This window comes from Aquila chrysaetos, chromosome 15, assembly GCF_900496995.4.
Source record: "Aquila chrysaetos chrysaetos chromosome 15, bAquChr1.4, whole genome shotgun sequence".
NCBI classification, from domain to species: Eukaryota; Metazoa; Chordata; class Aves; order Accipitriformes; family Accipitridae; genus Aquila; species Aquila chrysaetos.
In genome coordinates this window covers 24088297-24111525 of record NC_044018.1, presented here as the reverse complement: position 1 = coordinate 24111525, position 23229 = coordinate 24088297, and the positions used below count along the sequence as shown (strand labels likewise).

The following is a 23229-nucleotide window of genomic DNA, read 5'->3' as shown; positions in this document are numbered from 1 at the left end:
TAGTTTTCAATAAAGTAACATCGTAAATAAGAACATCTCTACACTTAGTTTGGAAATAGACTCACATATCTTTTTGAAGACCTATCTTTCTTTATTAAATCCTATAGTAAAACAAAACTTACTGCAGGCTCAGAGTCTGAAATAAAAGGTGACAGATTGACTTTAATACCTCAGTTCTGCTGTTGATATCTCCAGACAGGAGAGAACAGAGTAGGCTGTAAGGGTTTACCTCCTACAGCCTTACTTCAGTGGTGACTTCTGAAATTATACTTCTGTTAGCCTTTGTGAATAATCGTGAAAAATAATCTGAGCTTATGAAACCTCAGAAGATAGAGTTGCATATAAGTATTAATTTAATTCAAGATGAACTCAGAAAACTGAAAAGGAAAAAAAGACTGTATAACACCTTAAGGGTGACAGAATATTTTATATTTCATTGAACTGCATAACCAAGTGGTAGGTACCTCACAAAATGGAAACATTAACTTTTTGGAGAAACTATTGGTGATATATAGCTAACTTTGGAAATATTGTATAAAGATAAACTAAAGTTTTTCAAAAATTTAGATTTCATGTCCAGTTTCATACTATTATTTTGTTTCTACAAGGTGTATGATGGAAAAGACAGTTCTTCACGCTCTCTGGGATCCTTCACTAAAAATGACATGATGGGAGTTATCCTTAATAGCACCTCTAACCATTTGTGGATAGAGTTTAATACTAATGGATCTGATACTGACCAAGGATTTCAGCTCACTTACACGAGTAAGTAGCTCACAAATATGGTCTGATTGACTGTTTTGTGGGGAAATGTGTATTTCTCAGCTGCAGTGATTTCTCGTGGAATGGTGAAGGTAATTTCCTAGAATATACTGTGGTTAGGAGACCGAATTTTACTTGTCTACATGGCTGGATAGGTGTTAGTAATTCAAGAAAATTACTAAAAGCAAAATTGTAACCTTTCAAATTTAGAAAGCTTTATTATTTTGAAGACTTAGCAGTGGGGTTTGAAAAAGAGTAAATTGTGACACGTCGGTTGAATATATTAGTGTTACACTGTAGCAGAAAACTTATACAGAGACAGATTTTAAAAATGGAACATTCAGTCTCTGCAGTCAAATTTAAAAAAATAAGAGTACAAATGAGAATAAAAAGAATACAGTGTGTCTGGGTGCACACACTTAATGTGTCCTGACTGCTTGTCAGGATCAGGATGAAGTATGTTGGAAGGAGCCCTGAGTGAACAAGTTTTGACAAACAGTGCACTTGTCCCACAGTTTGCATGTAATTAATTTAAGTAATTTATCTGGCAAAAAAAATGAGTCTTTGGGGGGGGATAACTTTGGGGATAACTAGTTTGTTTCCAACACACATAGAGATATTTTGTCCGGGTTTCAAGGAATCTCCAGGTTCCCTTTGCCTTCAATTTATTGCCTTTCACATCAGCTTCCATGAGCTCCTGTTGAATCCTGCAGAGCAGAGCACCACATCACACGGTGGCACAGAAATGGAATCATAGCTCTTTCTAGTACATCTGCTGGTTTCCCTCTGGATTGCAGCCAGCTGTGGAAAAAGCAGAAATCATTCACTTTCCCTTCTGTCTTTCTGCTGTGCCTGGTGAATCTGAAATTTTATCATCCTACTTTTAGCGTTTTTTTCTTACAGAGCCATAAAGGAAAGGAAGGTTTCTCTGGCTAGATGAAAAGTGTTAAAATGATTTTTTTTTTCTTTTAAATTTAAATAGAAATATATTCTTTCATTTTGTTTCAGAATCCAGAAAGAACCACTAGACAAATCTACTCTGATTTGCCTATAGAGACTGTAGAAACTTTCCTTTGGAAAAAGGAACAAAACATTTGTTTTAAAAATAATCTTATTTTAAGGCCTCTGGTTTCAAGTGACTTGAATCAGTTCCTTTCAAATCCTGTTGCAGTGATCAGTTCCACCTACCATTTAGAAATAGCATTTTGTTTAAAGATGGAATTTGGCTTAATTTCTGCATCCAATAGCTTGATTTTGTTACACTTCAGTTCACAATTCTAGTAAGATTTGCTCTCCTGTACCAGATTTTTCTATGTAAGCTAACATTCATGTCTTAAGACTTTTTTTCCTGGCTGTTTGATTAGTTTTGAATCTCTGATTTCTATTCTTCCGAGTATTTTCACATTTTCTGAAGTGTGTAGGCAGAATTTGACAGTCTTCTAACAGTAATCTTAACAATATTGTGTACAGAAGCAAAACTCACTTTCCTATCTCTTCATAACATTTTACTTTTTTTTTTTGTTGCCAGATATCTCATTTAGTGTATCATATGTGATCAATTTGCAGCAGTTCCTGTTGAAATGTTTCTCTGTAATGACTTTTCCTCCTGCTGGCTCTCACATGAGACAGTCCCCATTTGTAAATACAGTCTAATTCCTTACTTTTCACGTGTATTTTCAGGAAGCCAAATTCAAGATAATACATTTTGAGATAGTGACCATCTAACCAGGTGATTTCCATCAACTGTAACAAGAAAACATATTCTATGTTATTTCCAAACACTTCAGTGTGGGACTTTTCACCATTTATAAATTGATACAAGCAGAAGATGCATTCTTTTGGAATGCTTTGAAAATTGGCTGGAGTGCTGACTCCCATTCTTTTTCTGAATGAGTCCAAGCCTAGCATTATTTAAAAGATTAGATATAACAGAAATTTATACTCATTATTTGATGGGAACGGAGTTTTTGGTGCAGTTCCAATGCAGTTACTAAACAAATGTGTCCATTTTGCATTTGATAAATACATCAAACACAAAATGATAATTATCTGTTTGGATTAATCAAGCTGTAGTTTACAGCTCAAATTAACTTCCCTGAGAGATTACTCTGCAGTTTATTTATTCACTTTTCAGATTGAAATATAATGCCAGACACTTTAAAATTACTAAAACAAAGAAAAAAGTTAAAAGAGTGTTAAAATGTGGCCTCACTGAAGGAAATAAGAAATATATATGCTGGAGTGAATGAAACTGAATAATAAATATCATAAGACTGTTAGAAAGAGCTAGGAGAAGTGATGGTGTAATAAATCTAGTGGTAAATCAATTCTGGTTATTCCCTATCTGGTTGCTGAGTTCTTGCTGCCCACAAGGGATACATCAACTGCACTTAATTGTTGGTCTTTGAAGTACTTTTCTTCCCATTAATGCTATTGAAATTAAGATTAGTGCAGCTTCAAAGTTTGAATTTTAGAACCATTGCAATTATTATAAAGACTAACTTAAAAGTTTACTATTTCAGTTCTCTGCAACTACCTTTCCATCTTTTTTAACTTTGTGAATTCTGTGGATGATGTTAAATTTACAAATATGACAGAAGAAAAAGCTAATGATCCATGAGAACAGATATGTGGATAAAGAAACTTTTATTTCTGTTTTCAGAATCTCATTACTGATATAATAAAACAGAATTCTATAAACTCAGAATCTGAGTTGTTTGTATAAATTGCAGAAATCAGAATATAAGCAGATATTAAAAGGAAATCTAAAGGATTCAAGTTCTAATGAAATCTGCTACACAGGAAATTGCTTCAGGGTAAGAACAATACTGAAAGGAAGCTAGAAATTATAGTAATTTTATTTTTTGATCTATAACTACAAGATGATTTCAAGGAAATGGATTTAGCACAATGGGGAGAGATATTTTTTTACTGGAAAGGATCCTGAAAAAAATCTGTACTCTTTCTCAACTGCTTTGAGAAACTAAGAAAATACTTTGACTGAGGCCTAAAATTATAGTGATTGTATTTAAGGAAACTGCTTCAGAAAAATTGAGACAATAACTTTTTTTTTTAATATTTTAGCCTGAGATTGGCAGGGTAAGTACATATGAATGAGAGTCAATGAAACTGTAATTTCAGCAATAGCTGAATCTGAGTCTACCAGAGGAGAAAAAAACAAGAGGAACAGAGAAGAAAACTTGTCTACTCCATGTAAAACAAGTTTATATAAAGCCACTTCCTTAAAACTAGCATGAAAATATGTTAGGATGAATAAGAGAAAGTGTCTGTTTTCACTTATAGTACCTCTACACTGGTGTCAGAGGGAATGACTGTGAGCATTCATATCTCAGTGCTGAGGAAATGACAACATAAGCTTGATGGGACTAAATTTTTTACCTGAAGATGATCTCAGGTTTCAATAGATTATTCCATTGTAAATATCTTTTATATACCAGTGACATAAGAAGTAAGAGAGTCTTTCAATATGAGAAGATAGTGGATTATTTTAGTCTTAAGAATGAAGCCAAAATTGTAAAAATTTTCCTTTCTGTTATTTCTTACTTCTCTCAAACAGAGCTTGCAAAAATAGCAAAGTTTTTATTTGCCCCCCTTCCCAATATACTTTTCTTTTTAACCATCATAAGAAGTGTTTGTAAAACCCAAGGAACAAAAAAGACTTTTAAGATGGCTTTAATTCCCTAAGAGTAGAGGACATCAATAGAGATCTTCATGTAAAAATATAAGTTTATACATGTTGTAGCCACAACTGTCTCATGTGACAGTTATTTTTTTTGGTTCAGAAAATGTCAGTTCTTCTTTCATAATTCAGTTTTATAATTTGGGTTGTTTTTTTTTTCCCTGTCCAATGTGAAATTTTCTCCCTGAGACACCTCTAGTTTTTGTGGGGAAGAAAAGATGTAGCCATAGGCATTCCCACAGCTGGAACTACCTTTCCTGTTCACTGCTCAGTTAGAAGATTTGGCCATTCTGGTGCAAAGATGCCAATGCTTTGTGCTGCCATGTCAGTAGTATTTAATGTTACATTGACATTCAAATTAAAATGAAATCTTATTGATGCCACACAGTGACAGGCAGTAAAAGCAAAACACAGCTGTCTGGTAAAAGTAACAGACTGCAACTTTAAATAAAGAGCAATGCAGTACAGCCTCTGAATAACGAACAGGCAGTCTCCCTGTGGTGTCTAACCAATCCCCTGTCCCAGTCCTGACAGAAGAGGAATTTTAGCAGTGGCTGTTTTCACTCATCATGTGGAGAACTACACTTACTCTCACTTGTGTCACAAGCACTTCCCTGCTACTGTTTAATCCTCATTCCTTGAGCATAGTCTCACTTTTCTTAGCTACTACAAACAAAAAACACTCCCTCCACACTTTATCATACATGTTATATACAAATGTTTTGTGATGCTCTGAGTACTGTGTAATGCTGACTACTTTGTGGTCTGTATGGAGTTGTACAAATCACAGAGTGCTCAGCACTATACCTGAGTATACTGTGATCACTGTTAACTCCTGTGAAGATAACTTGCACAGTAATTTCACCTGTGTCTTATTTGGTGCACGTAGATGTCAATGCAAAAATTGCTTTCACAATTTCTGTTTGCCAGTAGCTGTGTCATTGGTTATCTTTTAAAGACATTGCTGGTTTATGTATGTGTCCAAAATTTATAGAAAGAAGGTAAAACACTTAAAAGAATCTTCATATCTCAAAACAAAGTCTGCAAGAAAGGTGGCAGTGGCTGTGCTTCCTGTTCAAATACTTGTCCATCCTTGTTTTTTCAGTAAAAGTTCCCACACAGTTGAGAAGAAAAGCTCTTTCCTTCACAGTAGATGGGCGTCTATATTTGTGACACCTTTCACCCATCCTCAGAAAGTATCCCGGGGTTGTCATGTGTAAGGAATTTTACCACTATGTAGAACTGCTCTTTGGATTCTTCTCAGACTGGAGGGCTTTTACCAAGTTTCTTGCACTGGTGGTTGCCTGTCATAGATAGCATGAAGTTGCTCTCGGTCCTTATCCAGATATCTACTTTTTTAGGAGCAGCTTATCTCGCTCACTATTCCAATTTCATGGTTCCTCAGTCCTGTGCAGGATATAATAGAAGCAAAAGCTGCACTTATCTGCAGAATAAGCCTTGGAGTCCATTGTAATGAGTCAGTGGAAGGGTCCATCCAGAAATACTGACAGATATTGTCTGTAGGAACGTGCCTGGCTGCACTGGGCCACTCAGCAGTATGTTCTCCCTCACGACAAACTCCTGTGTGTTTCAGAAACATGGAGAACTAATTACAGGCTTCATAAATTCTGAAAACCATTCAGAGATTTGTGATACACTCTGTAGCTAGATTTTAACTTTCTGAAGGCCTTTCACTCACCTCTTCCTGATTCACTGCTATAGATTAAAAATGAAGTTCCATGGTAGTTCCTCAACGCTTGTCTTTTATTTGTATCCTCCTGTTTTGGGTTTGTGTAGTGGGGTTTTGGTAGCAGGGCAGGGGCCGCAGGGCCGGCTCCTGTGAGAAGCTGCCAGAAGCTTCCCCGGCTCCGAGTCGGACCCGCCGCTGGCCCAGGCCGAGCCCGTCAGCGACGGCGGCAGCGCCTCTGGGAGAACAGCCTTGAGAAGGGGAACCTGCAGTGAGTGGGGGGATCGGGATGGGAGAGGAACCCCTGTGCGGATACGAGGGGAGTGAGGAAGGAGGGGAGGAGGAGCGGGGAGGAGGGGATGCCCCCGCAGCCCGTGGGGAGACCAGACGGCAGGCTGTCCCCCCCCCAGCCCACGGAGGGGAGCGGGGGAGCAGATGCCCACCTGCAGCCCGGGGAGAGAGGAGCCCACGCCGGAGCGGGGGAGTGGAAGCCCCCGAAGATGGCCGGGACTCCAGGGGAAAGCCCACGCTGGAGCAGGCTGTGACTGAAGATCGGCCCGTGGAAAGGACCCACGCCAGAGAAGTTCATGAAGAACTGCAGCCCGCAGAAAGGACTCACGTTGGAGAAGTCCATGGAGGACTGTCTGCCGTGGGAGGGACCCCACGGTGGAGCAGGGGACGAGTGAGGAGTCCTCCCCTGAGGAGGAAGGAGCGGCAGAGACAAGGTGTGAGGAACTGACCCCAACCCCCATTCCCCGTCCCCCTGCGCCGTCGGGGGGAGGAGGGAGAGAAAACCGGGAATGGAGTTGGGCCCGGAAGGGAAGGGAGGGGTGGGGGGAAGGTGTTCTAAGGTTTGGTTTTACTTCCCATTATCCTTTTTTTTATTTGATTGGTAGTGAATTAAATTGATTTTCTTTCTTCCCCAAGTTGAGCCTGTCTTTTGCCTGTGACCATAAGTGGTGAGTGATCCCTCCCTGCCCTTATCTTGACCCATGAGTGTTTTTTTGTATTTTCTCCTCTTCGTCCCACCAGGCCTGAGGAGCAGGGGGAGGGAGTGAGCGAGCGAGCAGCTTTGTCATGCTTTGTTGCTGGCTGGGTTTAAAACGTGACACCTCCATTTCCCTATGACGTGAAATTAGGCATTTTCCTGCAATTCTGTGCTAAGATGGAAATGAGGGCTGGAAAAATTCTCACTAAGGATTTGTCTTTTTGAGAGTGGATTTTATGTAGAATCAGATCTTAATGTTAACTTCACCAATTTTGAATCCTTGACCATTTTTTTCACTGAAAGCAGAATTCCACATGGCTATCATTTCTGCCAGAAGAGTGGGCAAGATTCAGGCCCTTGAGCTGTACTCAACTCCGTAGAACTTGCATCATATTCTATCTAGTGTTTCTAAAAGAAAACAGATTTACGATTGTGCATTGATAGAATGAATTTTTTTAAATGTAGGTTTAATATTTTTATTTGCCTTTATCCTCCTCTATATTTAGCATGCATAGTTAGCAGTTTTACAATATTCTCTTCATTGGTCTCAAGATACACTTTTCAGTTTAAGAAAAGAATTTAGAAATACATTTCTCAGACATGATGCACTGGTTTGGCATTCATAGTATTCTGTTATTGCTAAAGACTTAATTCTAATTTTCAGTTTAAGTTCTGTGTTATAAACATTCTCTACCCCTACATCTTTCAAGGGACAGTGAGAGTTAGTGCATGGAAGGTGAATCTGAATTAGCATAATCTAAATTCATATAAATGGTTTAAATCTGGCAATTAATTTAGGAGAATCCTGAAATGAAATTTAATTTAGTTCATTTCCTGTTCTACAGTAATTGAAAATGTTAAAAGAATGTCAGTGAAAATGTTCTGAAACTGCAAACTCAGTCAATTATGCTAGCACACAAACACACTTAAATTCAGAAATACAGTGGCTTTGCCTCAAGCTGTATAGTGTCAGTTGAGCAGAACAATCCAGTAATGAAAAGAAGCTCTTGTAGTTTCCTTTCAGTAACTAACTGGTGTGTATGTTCTCTTCCAAAGAGGACCTTTATGCACTGCAGTAAAAATGCAAAAGACAAAATTAAATGAAAATAAACAAAAGGCAAAAATAATTAAAATAGTATCTCTTAACCTATACATATATATATTTACAGGTCATTTTAAGAGCAGTACAATTAGGTGACTAACCCCAAATTGATGTAAGCTGTATTGGATGCATAGAAAAAACATCTAAAAGAAAGACAAACTTGCAAAATTGAGAAGTAAATTTTAATAAATGCCAAAGGAAAGGTTTGCAAACAGAAGACAGAGAATTTAGATGAAATTAAGCATCGTTTCATATCATCATAATCAGTATAGTGTAAAGTGTATTTTTGGAGCCATACCTTAAAGGTTTCAAATTTTTTTGGCAAAAAACCAAAATAAGGTACCATGTTATGAACTTTTTAAAAAACAAAAAGCTATAGATTAATCCAGAAAGCTTATAAGTGAAAAAAAACCCAAACAGTACTCCCCCTCCCTCATCCCAAAAACTTAGTATGAACTTAAAATATATTGGGCTTATAACACTGTATAATTAAGGTTGGTTTTCAATTTTCATTAAAAGACTCTTTTAATCACCTATGAAACTGCTGAATTTAACTTTGGTAAACAGAGTAGGTCACAAATATTTTTTTTTTTTTTCTCTAAGACAGAAACAATGACAACCATTTTATTTGATGAATATAAGCATTGTGTTAAGCTTTTAGTTGAAAAGTTTCATTATCACATGCTTTGGAGATGAAAATGCTGACATGGTGATGTTTGTGCCACAGTTTGGCGTTTTGCCCATCTCAGGAAAATTCTTCCAAATTTGTGAATATATAAATCTTTAGCTAGATAGATTTTATGTGAGCAAGTCCTACCTTATGAATGAGCACTCCAAATTATTTTTTTTCTTCTTAAATGAGCACTCTCAGCAGTCCTGGATTAGGATGGAGGTGAGCAGTTTGTCCATCTGTACTGGGTTTGGCTGGTATGGAGTTAATTTTCTTCAGCTAATGCTGAGCAGTGCTTGCAGGGTGTCAGGGCCTTCTCTGTTACTTACTCTGCCATCCCAGCAGGTAGGCTTAGGGTGGGCAGGAGGGTGGGAGGTCTCACAGCTGGAACAGCTGACCTGAGCTGAACAATGAGATATTCCGTACCATGCGATGTCATGCTTAGCAATGGGGAAATTTTTCTGAAGTAGCCATTGCTTGGGGACTGACTGGGTATCAGTCTGCTGGTGATAAGCAATTGCTTTTGCATCACTTGTTTGTTGGTGCTTTTTATTTCTTTTTTCTTTTCCTTCACTTGCTAAACTGTCTTTGTCGTGACCCATTAATTTTCTTGCTTTCATCTTTCTGATTCTCTCCCCCATCCTGCTGTGGGGGAGTGAGAGACCAACTGGGTGGGGGCTTACCTGCCAGCTGGGGTCAACCCACCAACCATCCTGTGTTCTCAGTGCCTACTGTCTTGTGGGTAGCCTGAGAAAGTGAGGGTAGTGCTGTTTGGTTGCAGTACCAAGGAAATAAGCGCCAGACTTAAAGAGGAGGGAAGAAGAGAGAAGGAAGGGAACAGATGGGAACCTCTCATGTTTCCATGTCTGCAGCTTGGAGTAAGGGAAGCTGCAGTACCAAACCAAGGAGACTTGAGGAGAAGTGCAGCAGGCAACACCATCACGGGGTATCAGGAAAGATGATGTTTGAGACAAAAAGACTAGAATACACATTCGAGAGGAGGAGAGCAAGACAAGCTCTCCAAGGAAGATTGGAACCATATGGAGTGGAGGACTGAGACTTCATTGGTAAGAAGGTTGCAAGAATGAAACTGGGAAGAGGAAGAATCGCAAAAAATAGAACAGTAGTGGCATGCTGTGATAGGAGTATAGGCTGAATAGTCCATGATTATTAAACTGTGTTCTCCAAAAACGCTTGGGGTGAAAGTCAGGCTTCTGTTTGAACTAAAACATGTGTATTGCAAATATACATACATAAGATGAATAATGTTTTATCTTAAAACGCTCTCTGAATGTTTCAAAAGAAAAACATCTTTTTTTACTTTCCAAAAATTACATAATTTATCATCCTTAAATCACTGAATTATCCTTCTGTGCATGAGGTGAGAAAGAAGAAAGATGTTAACTATTTCTCATTTTCAATTAAGGAAAAAAGAGATTTGAGCATGTGAAAAATGTAATTTGTTAAAGGTTATTTTGATTTGGTTCTGATAGTTGTCAGTTATAACCTGTTGAAGGACTCCTGGCTTTTCTGTGTATGGGTCAGAGATTCTCATCGAATCTAAAGCCACAAGGTTTTCCTGTTGTCATTCACATCTATTATCAAGAAAAGAGCTGCTTTTTAAAACCTTCTGTTACAAAGTTTAAAATGGAGTTTTGCCTCGAAGGTGAGAAAGAGAGGGGCTAGCTGAGATCACCATACATGTCCATATGCATGTGTTGTTTTACATTTATATTGAAATTCTATCTCTAGAATATGAAAGTAAGATTTTTCAATGATGCCAATTTAGGTAGGCTTCTTAAGTGTATTTGTTTCTCATCTGCTGATGTATGCATCCTAGCTATAGTATGTGATTGAAATTTGCAAGCAGATTTCAGGTCAATTCATAATCTCAGAAGTGCTGGCCTAAAGATTATGTTACTTTAATATTAAAGAAGTAATCATATTTGAAGCATTATTTCTGAGACCTTAGTGGGAACACAGTTTCCATGAATTTGTCAAGGCAGTGGCTTGAAGGACAGAACTTCTTTACCTTCTTTGCCACCTCAACCTGAACTTTTTCTCTCATATTTTTTTAAAAATCTGTTTCTATGAAGCCATTATAGACTTTGCCATTATATGTATATGCAGTTGGATTTACTGTATTTTAGCTGGGATTTGTTCCAAAAGTTTGTGCGTTTCCTCTGCTTTTCACAAAAAGACTCCTGTTGGTTTGCAGTGAATCATTTCCTCTTTTCCAAGTTTTACATGAGTAGACAGCAGTGTTACTGACAATTTCTTCCCGCTGCTGTAATTACCATAATTTTCCCATGAGCAAAAACTCCTGTCTGAAAGGTTAGGACACTTGAACAGAACAGCCAACATCTTACTGTTCTTTACCCTTGGCCTTCTTGCCTACTTTGGCATCATGTTGAATGAGAAACGATTATTTCCAGTTTAGGATTATTGGCTTAACCCTCTCTGTTTTAGGAAAGAGAAGCTGCAGCTAATGAATATGAGACAAGGGCAACAACCATCATTATTATCCAACTAATTGTCTTACTGATAATCAGTTCCTTAAGTCAGGTCAATGATCTGCACTTAGAAACTTAGGATTATGGACTAGTCTTTCTTGCAAGCTTCTTGCTGCAATTCAAATGTAAGATCTTTTAGGTGCTTCATTGTCCATTTGCTAACTGTTAAATTTATGGAAGTATGAACTATAACAGTCTAATTATAAAATCTGAGCAACACAAATGTAAAGATACTATTCTGTTCCATACTTCTCATACTGTTACACAAAAGTAAAACCTTATACAGGGTTGTGGTTTTTTTAATGTTAGACATTTCAAGTCATTTGTGCGTGCCCCTGAGATCAAAGTTTGATCTTCACTTTCTTCTGATATTTTTCCCTTTTGGAAACTGTCGAAATGACCTCTTCTAAAATAACTCATGTAAAATACATTACACAACCATTTTTTAAATTATGAAATTGAATAGAGTTTATGAAAATGTGACTTTTCAGGAAAAAAAAAATAATCCAGAATTCATCTGTAAGGATTTTAACAGTTCAGATGCAGGAATGTGACTGTTTTCTCCCCGTCTTCATTATATGAGGAAATTGTTTACATTTCAACAGATTTAGTTTGTTGCCCTAGAATCTAGTCATTTTTTATAACTGAAGATTAGCATTAAATGGGGAACAGATTTTTCAGTCATCAAAACTATGTTTCTAATTATTTAAAACTTTAAGAAAGTTATTTAAGAACTAAATTAAGATTATTCCTTCAAAAGTTTATGCATAGTATTAAAGTCACTCTGCCAAAACTATGTGTATGTGATATATGAGCAGAATTAGGGATGCATGTAGAGCAGACTATTTGGAAGAAAGATAGTTAAAGAAGATGAATGCTATAAACCTGTTTATTTCTAGTCCTTCCACTCCCATAAACTTTCTAGGTCGGGAAAGTTGCTTAAGACAGAATGATGAAAGGTAGACAAGATTTATGTGTTCCTCATTATCTAAGTTGTTCATCACAGTGTATTTAGAACTTGACTTTCAGAAGTGTTGGGCATCAATACCGCTAGCCAGAATAATGGGTGCTGTGTGCATGTTGTTCCCCTGTCAGCCTGTGAAAGAATAAGCACAGCTGCAGATGATGGGGGTCTTTAACTTTCAGACCTGTCTGTGCCATACTGGTTTTTATAAGCTTGTACAAATCTTTTTCCATGTTTCAATCTGTCCTTTATGTTCACAGTGACTTGATTACTCTGAGTGAGTAGTCTAGAAAAGACTGTGAGGAAATGAATACATTTGTAATTCCTGAAGCATTTGGTAGGTGTTAAGCCAAAGTACCTTGCACTAAATAACACAAGAAAAAAATGTGTTCATGTCATTTCCTCTTTCCTTCCCCCCCCCAAAAAAGGTCAGACCAGTGCTCTTCTCACAAGTAACCTACAGAATATTTTAAAGTACTGACTGTATCAGTCATTTCCCCACTGTTTATAAAGGGGGCTTATCCATGGAGCGTTCTTGAAGATACCTCTCCACAGACACTTGAAATTAGAATTCTTAAACTCACAAGGAATCCCACCTTTAATCCCTGCTTCTCTTATATTGAGTATAAATTATAATTAATTATTCATTTGGTTGCTGATTGCAAAGCTTACTTGTATGCTTTCTATATATGCATAGTATTCATCTTGATGCAGGCACATGTATTTGCATATCTATCTCTTGCAAGTATTGTTTATTAAAAGTATTTTCTTTCAATAAAAACATCACATACAAAAACTGTCTTCTACTACCTGTTTACATGTATTTAAGTTCTTAAAATTCTAATTTTTTTCTTTTATATGTGTGGATGTTATTGGTGAAAAGGGAAGAACAGAAATTTTGAATATGACGTATGGACATAAAGGAGCTGTTTTGAAATTGGTGTGGAGAGGCCTTAAAACTTTTTCTAATATACTTATTATAGAAGAAAATTACAGAAAATAGTTCTTCTCTTTTTCATTTTATGCTCAAAAGACCTGTTAATGACAGCATGTATTAACATCACTATTTTATGTTTTACATGTTTACATAAATTTTCTTACATATTGCTTATGTCAAGAAAAAGTGCTGAAACTCCTATTAGAAAGTATTATCCATTGAATGACTGTCTCATCAGTATAGTCAAACATGAATTGCCAATAGATTGCAAAGCTTTTGAGAAATCGAATGCGTACCTCTCAATTTCCAAAGGATACAAAGCAGCAGGTATCACTACTTGCTGTGAACTCATTCTGCTGTACAAGCATGTAGAAATGTATCAGTTTATTTGAAAAACATGGCTCCTTTGGTCTCTTTCAGATGTTCTGTGTTAGAATGTAAAATATTCGATCACCAAGACAAAAATAGTTCAGCCCTTCTTACAAAACCTTTACAGATCCAAAATAGAGAGGTCTGGAGCTAATTTTGTCTGAGTGCATACAGTCTATGCTCATTTGTCATCCTAGCCTCTTTGAAAGTTCATGCAAGTTTCTGAAACCTCACTATAGCCACAATATCCAAACGCTTTTCTTTCTATAGACTTTTCTACCATTCCAATTAGGTAGAGATTCTGTAATTGGCACGTTTTCCAGTACATAATATAGACTTTTTTCCTCTTACAACTGTGAGTTTCAATAGCACATAAATGGTTCCAAGACAGAATGAAAATGCAAGGAACTCTCATTTTGAATTGCATTGATTTAATTAAATAGATTATGTTATGGATGTTTAAGATGTAACAACTGCAGAATGAGTATTTGTTGACATTTACATGCATTTAGAAATCCATTATAGACTCTGAACATTAACTCAAGTACCATTTCATACTTTTAATTAGTCTTTGGTAGTTCAAAAATGATTCTGTGTAAAACATATAGACTATGTTTATGAGCTTAAATTACTTGAGATTTAGATAACACCAACAGAGTTCTTGATGTTTCCAATGTTTTCACATTACCTTACTTTTTTAATATTAAAACATCTGCTAATATTTCCATGTGTGTACTGAAATAGGATTTATATATGCCTTTGCCCTTCTTTTTTTGGAGTCATCCCAAAATATTTTGCCACATCACATTCAGAAGCTGAAGATAGATTATACATAATTCATGATCTCTGTCTTCCATGGCAAGAAGAAATGAAAACACAACATTACCTTTTTGCTGAGCAGGGCCCACCCTGTCTATACTTAGAGTATAGTAAGTAATATAATTATTGGAGATTATTAAATGCTATTTGGAGTCCTATGGGGTGTGCTTTTAATCCTTTAGTGCTTAATATATGAGCTGCAAAAACTTCTTTTCATTCAGGACAATTAACCCCTCATGGCTTGTCTTGTGAAGTTGTTCTAGGGATTAGTGGTATTGCTGTTTTAATAGTATTTCCCCATCTGTAACAAACAGTAATATTAATAGGAAATTATATGAGTATAAACTTAATCATCTAAGCTGAGATCATTGATAGTGTTGATGTACACCTATATGCTATATATTATGTTTTCAGGACCTGGTCTTTTTTAGATTAGACATTTAAAGTTTTGCAAATACCCCAGCTGTCATTCCTTTTAAAATGTCTTTACAGTTTTGTCTGGTGGGCTTTCTATTTAGAGTTCATACTACAAACCTCCAGAGTCCACAGAAGTTACAACACAGGGTCATGCTTTTTTGAATGTAGAAGAAGAAATTTCTTGCAAATTCTTTTTTTTTTTTTTTTTTTTTTTTTGCTTTTTTTTTTTTTTCAGCTTGGTGGTTACAGTATGCCTTTACTTGGTGGTTACAGTGTTCTGGGATCATATCTGAGGCCAAGGTTCCATGATCATTAAGAATGAATCTGTACAGCATCAGAACACCCAGCAGTGCAAAATCTGATCTGAATCTGGCAGGAACACATGACTGAATTCCTGTAAAATTAACTATAGCATACAGAAGGAAACTTACGAGCATTTTGTGCTTATATGCCAGTTTTATATATGGTTTGGCATAAAGTCAGAATGGCATTGACAAACAATAATTCAACATAAAGCTTGTAAATAAAGTTAACCTGTCAAAAACCACTGGAACAAATTTGCACCATGGGACCACAGTATGAAGGACTGTGATGTTACATTTTACTTTACTTTACTGTCAGTTCAATTACTTCCTCTGTTTTAAAACTATTCTCTTCCATCTCCATGGGTAAAGTTTTAATTGCCATAGTATACTTTGTGCCAAAGCATGAACAAGATTTACTAAGCCAAAAAGAAAAAAAAAAGAAGGAATAAAGCTCTGCAGCCTAATTTCTTTGGTGCTTATAGGGGAGCTGTATTCTGGTCCCTAATAACAGTGCGCTTGTATATTCTACTAAGACAGACATAATGTAACATGGCTCAGCATTCCTTTGTGTAGGAAGTAAAATTTGGATGAGTATCGTAGCTCATGATTCAAAGTGTCTTTGTTGCTTTTGTCCACTTTTTAGGCCAGGAACTCTTTAACTTTTTTTTTTTCTCATACTCTTCATAGAAGTCTTAGTGTTACTTAGTGAACTCAAGGTTAGAGTTTCCAAGTAGGGACCAAATACTTAAAGGCTGGTAATGCAGATCTTTTAGGTGCTTACTTTTTTGTGTGTCTGGCTTTAGGAGAATGATTATTTCAAAATACCTTAGGACTTTTTCTAGAAATAGGTGTAGGAAATTACTTATATGAGATTACGTATTTTTCATATAGTCACTGTAGGTTTACACGCACTGTAAATGCACATATATTTATATATGGTAAGTAAAGTACATTCTTCCTTTCAAAATAGGTGAAGAGAACATTTGCAGATATCTCAGAACTTCATCAGCTTCTGCTGAAAGTGCACTGTACTATATAGAATCCCTGAGAATTTCCCTTGGGGACACAAAATGAACACTCACTTCTTCTACCTTTGTATTGAAGACAGGTTTTGGAGGGTACAAATGAGCTGAGCAGATAGGTGTGCTCCAGGGATGCACTTAGCATAATCCACCTACTAATGGACACAAAAGCTAGTCCAAAGTAAAAACACTTTAGTGCAGATAATCATGTTCTCAGCTTCATTGTTTCACTGCCCAGATTTGCTTCTACTGTAGTGCAGGACTTACTGATGTAGATAGAACCACAGCACCCATCATAATTAAACTGAGTTGAAAGAAGTTGTAATTAATAGTCTACATACATTACAGACACATCAATAATTTTTACCCTGACAACTGGTATTGCTACACTCCTGATTATTTATATCAAATATGACAGAACAAATCATGTTGGATAAATAGTGTCAGGAGGTGATAGCCAATCATCAAGATGTATTCTGGCTGTTTTGGTTTTAATTTAACTGGCTTTTATCCATTCATTGTTCTGATAATCCTACGATGAAACGCAGGAATAAGATAACTGGTAGCAATTTACCAGTACAATAATCTTTCTCAGCAGTAAGAATATTGGCAGAATTTCTCAGACTGCTGGCTCATTTCAGTGTCAGGTAAACCTGAGTACTGTGGCTGTATGAAGCTCATGACCATATTTCCCCACTGTGAAAGTTCACAGCATCTACTTTAACACTAAAGTTCTGTTGCAACTTTTTAACAATGAGATTTCACAACAATATGGTCCTTTATGACAAATTACACCAAATGTACAAGAGCATCAGGGAAAAAGGGAATGGAAAGTTCTATTTTTTTGTGTATGATAGGAAGGGGAAGAAATTGGATAAGAAGAGCTGGAAAGGCAGCTTGCATGTGAAATACCCCAATTTTTAATAGGCCTACTGACAGAGATAGTCTTGCTCGTAGAAAAGTGTAGTGAATCTGCAGCCACAAATTTTGTACTGTCATATATTTTTTTCTAGAGTATTCAAACTGTCATTTTAAAAGTTTGGCATAAAAGCCAACAATTGGTTTGTTGGATGTCCTTGCAGGGAATATTCTATTTTTCAGATAGATACAAAAAACAATAATACTTTTTATTTTGTCTTACTGAATGTTTGACTTAATGTTTTTTCTAGGTATAATAGTGTGCAAACAACCCTAAAAATTGAGACTACCACTGGACTTTTCCTGAATTAGCAATAATTAGAAGAAATTAAAATCAGTATTAATTTTCCAAGGTGGTCTTTTGATAGAAATATCTGAATAATCTAAACAAAACAGCAAATACTGAAGGAAGTATCTCAAGTGTCTCAAGGATATTTAATTTTAGGTTTTATATTTTTGCTTCCAGTTGGATATTTTTATTTGCATGTTATTTTTTTCTGTATCATGTGTTAAATAGGAAATTGAATTCTGATACCCAAGACAGTGAGTGGTTATGTTCTCTACAATCAGCTTGTCTAACACTTTAGCCCAGATAAAAATTTGATTAGATTTGAGTTTAAAACAGCTTGACAAAAAATCTTAACTCCTCTATTAACAGAAGTGGTCCCACAGAGTGTCAAAAGTAAGTAAGATTTTAAAAAAGCAATATATTTCTGTAAGGGACTTCATGTCCTCTGACACATGCACTGGCTGAGAAATTCCTACATGTACTGCTGTGTGTTCAGATGCACTGTCTTTACCAAAGCTGTTATTTCTGACATATAATTTGCAGAGGTATTTTGTCATTTACAGATACAGAAATACAGTTCAGTGAGTATTTGTAGAGTATGAGGCTCTTGAAGAAGCAGGCAATTCACCTTGGGATAGTGCTATCGACAAGTGAAAAAGTCTTTCCACATTTGGAGAATGATGGCGCAAGAACTGTAAAAGTATGCTAGATTTAGAGACACTTAATCTACATTTATGATATTTATGTTAAAAGAGTAAATGGACAAAATCATTAAGTTTCATGTGATTGAGCTAGACCAGTCTGAGGTGGAGGAGAGGAAGAGACAGTAAGTAACTAATTTATTCTCCTGTTATTGCAACATTAATTGAATTTTATGTTATATACAGAAGTTCTAGGCAAACTTTATTTATTGATTGATTTATTATTAGTATTTAATTTCTTTATAAACATACACCTACACAAACTTTTGTAATGAAAATCAATGTATTTTAACATGTGAATGCTATGATATACACATACTACATATTTAGCAATATAACAGAAGTAATTTCAAAACCATGTCATTCAAATTAATGGCAAAGGCTAGTAAACCATTTTACACAATGGATAGTTTAGGCTTAAAATAAACAAAACCCAACAATTCTTTTTTTTTTCCCTAAATGCCAAATCTCAATATACATTTTGAATTAATTTCTGTCTTCAGAAAAATTGGTTTTAGAATAAAGTCTTTCTATAAGAGCCCCAGTAAGTTTTTATGTTAATAAGTAATATCAAGATCATGTCACTTAATGATTAATTTCATATCTTCATATCAGATTATATTTAATTATAGTATTCTAATGTAGTAGTACAGTGAATTTCAGCCCATGATCTGTGGGGTGTCATGGACTTCTGCCACAGAGTCTGTAAATGTAATCAAAAAAAGCAAGCTATTCTCAATAGAGATAGACTTTTATAGAACTGTAGCTCACTTTGGAGAACTTGTAGCTGTCTACAAAGCAAAGGAGGTGGAAAACCTCTATGTTAGTGGATACTTAAAAGTATAAGTGACTTAAAATAATGATGTGAAATATTAATAAGCTAAAGGAAAAACAGATCTATTGTGCTACTCAGTCCCATTTCAAAGCAAGAATAGAGAAAGTGCAGACAGGCTATGGTAGACTTCTATCAAACTTTTAAAGCTTGTGGCAGAATCTCTTTAACTCTTCACATCAGTGAGGTTTCAAGAGTCCTCAGGGATCATTATTGCAGTTGAGGAGAAATGGAATAGTGTATCCAGCATGCATACTGTGCAAACAGATTGGAAAAAGATAAACACAATAAACTTGTTTTTGTACCATTCAGGAAGCCCTTATTTTGATGAATGAGGAGATCTAGTGCCTTTTATAGACACATCATCCTACAGAAGCAGAACCGCAGAAAGGAGAGAAGAGAAGAAATAAGATTCTCTGGCATTGCATCATATATATTTACTCACCTGTGCAAAACTGAATGCTACTTAGAACACATGAAATGATAGCAAGTCAGAATGATAATTTTATCCCAGTCTTGACATCTTCTGTAGTTAAGATGGCTAAATAGCAGACTAGAAGGGCTTGTTTGTCTAAAAGTTTATTTCATTTCACCCCAATTTGTCTATTGGTCTTACAAAAGATACTACCTCTCCCTGACAACCTTTTCTTCTTTATGTGGTAGAAGGCAGTGGAGAATCAGTCTCTCGTGTAGCTTTCTAACTATATATCAGTCTTATGGAAAGTTTATTTCACCACATACAAATAGATTCTTTAATCATGGAAGCTTCATCTGTCAATCACATGCCACTACTAATAATAACCAAATGCTGCACCCACTAAAGGATGGCAAAGTATCTAAAAGCAGGTGGCAGAGAAATAGTGTTACACTGGCTCATGCTGTCAAATCAGCATTAAAATATCATCACATTATCTATCACACAACTTATATTTTCAGGGTTTAAAATAAATGTCTTTGTATGTTTAATAAGGAGATTAAAATAATGAAATATAGCTATTTCTTGTGAAGCTCAGCTCATGTGAATGACCTAATCATCTTGGCTCTTTTTATAGTTAATGAAGAGAAATAGACCTTTTTAGAATTGCATAGTTCATCCAATCTATTTTAGGTATCTACTTTAGGATGACATTAATCATACCTCTTATGTTACTATTAACTCTAAAAGACAGGCAACTGGTTTAGGTATGGCTGTTTATATGATCAATGCTGAGAGCTAGTTAAAATGAATGCTACACCTTTTGTCTGGAAACTGAGAGTGTTTGCTTGCTTCTTTTTTGTCAAAGGCATTTTGTGTTTTCAGAGGAGTCAGTTGTTGGACAACTTTAGCATCTGTACAGGAAGAAAAGCAGGGTATTAGACTCCTTGCCATTTTTTCAGATGAGGTTGATCTCAGCGCCAGGAGAAAGGCAATGAGAAAAACATGATGCCAATTCTAGTTTTTGCATTTGTAAAATAATGAAAGGTTGTCTATGGTTCTGTTTTTTACCATAACGATGTCTGATTTTCTCCTAATTAGTGAAGGACCTCATAGAATCATAGAATGGTTTGGGTTGGAAGGGACCTTAAAGATCATCTAGTTCCAACCCCCCTGCCATGGGCAGGGACACCTTCCACTAGTTCAGGTTCCTCAAAGCCTCATCCAGCCTGGCCTTGAACACTTCCAGGGATGGGGCAGCCACAACCTCTCTGGGCAACTTCATATAGAGAATGAGCTGAAAACAGCAAACTGAAGGGAAGATCAGCAGCCTGATTCAGAACCACTTAATGAAGCTGTACAGTAAAACAAAGACAGCAAAATGGAAATCATTTGTAGAGTCAGAATTACTTCCTTGGGCTGGGGACATGACAGTAATAAAGGAAGAATCCACAAAGAAGAATCTGGAATTGAGAAAGATGAATCTGGAACCACTGTTTATATTGCTCCAAGAACTGCACCTTGAGGCAAAAGGAGAGTTTTAGGATGCATCTTTACATTTTAGCTATGCTATATGGAGAGAATGCAGAGGAAAGGGTAAAATATGGAAAGAGTTGTAGCTGCTCAGAGTAGAAATGCTCATTCCAAGGAGCACAGAGGGAGCTGTTTATCCCATTCAGCTTGTTAATAGGCCAAAAAGGGGAATGCTAATTAAAAATGAGTGTAAGTCTATTTCTTCATTTCAGCAGAGAAGAAACTGAAGCCATGCTATCTTGACACTAGGATGGATGAAATAACCTTTACATTTTCTTCCTGAGTTACCACTATGGTCTGCTGGCTTTGTTATAGAGATTAGATGAGGAAGTGAAGCTCCCACTTCATGCCGAATACAGGGGCAAATACTTCCTTTCCTCTGAATAAAAAAGAATGAAAGAATAGAAGTGGTATAAACTAATAAATTGCTCACTAATCTCTTCTAGGATAGTGTAGATAATACTCTTTGTTCAATAAACTAATGCCATAATCAAATATCAAATGAATAATTAGTTCTTGGTGTTTCAGTTTCTGATCTATCCAAATTATATATAATTTATCTTTGGTCACCATGGATACATCTAATCTAATTGAATCATGAGAATATAATTTGCATCAAGATCAGATTCATTGGCATTATATTTTGTTTGATATCATATCTCTGTGTCTTTTTTTCTTCTTTTCCAATTTCTGTTTGCAGGTTTTGACCTAGTGAAGTGTGAAGATCCTGGCATACCAAATTATGGCTACAAGATCCGAGATGAAGGACATTTTATAGACACTGTCATTTTATACAGCTGTAATCCTGGCTATACAATGCATGGTAGTAGTATTATGACCTGCTTAAGCGGAGATCGAAGAGTTTGGGACAAACCTTTGCCTGCTTGCATAGGTAATACGGATTGTGACAATGAAAGAATTCAGTCTGATGTTTCAAGAAAAAAAAAACAAATATTCTGTCTTTCTGTACTTTGTGATTTGATAATAGTGTAAACACATATTAAATTTCAAGTAAAGATTTTATGTGGACATCCACATATAACTTCTCTGAAGTAGATGGCTGGCTATTAATGGCTACAAAACTGCTGGGAAACACTTTTTTCTGTAGGGCAGCCTTTGATGAAAGACAACTGCTTTGGTTCTGATGATATCCTGGGTCATCAAGTCAGAAATGCTGTCACAGGCAGTGGTGTTATCTAACCACTTCAGAAGCTAAGAAAGCCTGATCATAAAGCTAATAAAGATTTTTTTCACCTTACCTGTTTTCATCAGAAATTATTTCAGCATCTCATTTCTATGAAGCTAATTTCTAATTTTCATCCTACATTGGTGGATTGTTTTATCTGCGTGCTCTTGAGTCACTGTTGCCATGCTAGGATACCCCCCCGTCAGACCCTTGAGGTAGACCTTTTCTTTAAACATCACGTGTTCAAGTGTCTAAAACTGTGTTTCATTACAACCAACATAAATGCTAAATAGAGACGTACTAGGTGAGATGCATAAAAGAACTGAACACCGGTATAGCTATTGCCCATTGTACCTTTGCTAGGCAGTTTCTCTCCTCCAGTTTTGCTTCCCAGTCCAGCAATTACCAGTGACTTCCTGAGTTCAAGTTTCACATGGACTTCCCATGAGCCCTTGCGAAAGTCTTTCTTTCTAGGTGTCTTCTGATGCTTAGTGTTTGCCTCTGCTGCCTGCTACAGGCAGGCCCCCAGCTGCTTTCAGCACTCACCTGACCTGCAGGATCCTTGCTTGTTGCCTCTCTCCCATATTGGGTGCTACATTCTCCATTCCAGGAGCTGCTTCATGCTGAACACATTCACAGACCTGCAGTCTACAAAGGAGCAAGCTCTCTTCCTTTCAAAAGTTCAGCTTACCCAGAGGGTAAGTGCCAGAAAAACATCAGTGAACAGCATTTCTGCTGTCTTAGTAGAGGTGTTATTTTTCTCACTTGATTCTAGAATTGTATCTGTAAGTTTTCTTATATATGTATGACAGGTCAAAACAACTCTTTCCAGTTTTGATTTAAAGACTTTTCCAGCCTCTTTATATATTCAAGTCCTTGAGCTCTTCAGTTAAATTGGCTAGCTTCCTTTTCCTTTAAGTTTGCCCTTTTGTAGAGAAGAGCCATAATTAGTCCTACCTTGCCTATCTCCCCATTTAATTTAAATGAAGTCATTACTCTAAGGTCATTTTCTGTAATATTTTCTTGTGCCTGTGTTCACTACCAAGTAAGTATTTGAATCAGTTCTAAAATACTTGTTGGTTTCAAGTATATTAGGTGAA

The 23229-nt window shown here is 36.3% G+C and overlaps 1 protein-coding gene across 1 annotated transcript in view; it reads left to right on the top strand.

Annotated features, from left to right (window-relative positions):
- The window catches only part of CSMD1 (CUB and Sushi multiple domains 1), a 1239551-nt gene that overhangs the window by 968635 nt on the left and 247687 nt on the right, over window positions 1-23229 (top strand). The window contains exons 23-24 of the mRNA XM_030037616.2: window positions 609-765; window positions 21644-21835. Coding sequence (XP_029893476.1) covers window positions 609-765; window positions 21644-21835 — 349 coding nt within the window. The remainder of the gene's footprint in view (window positions 1-608; window positions 766-21643; window positions 21836-23229) is intronic.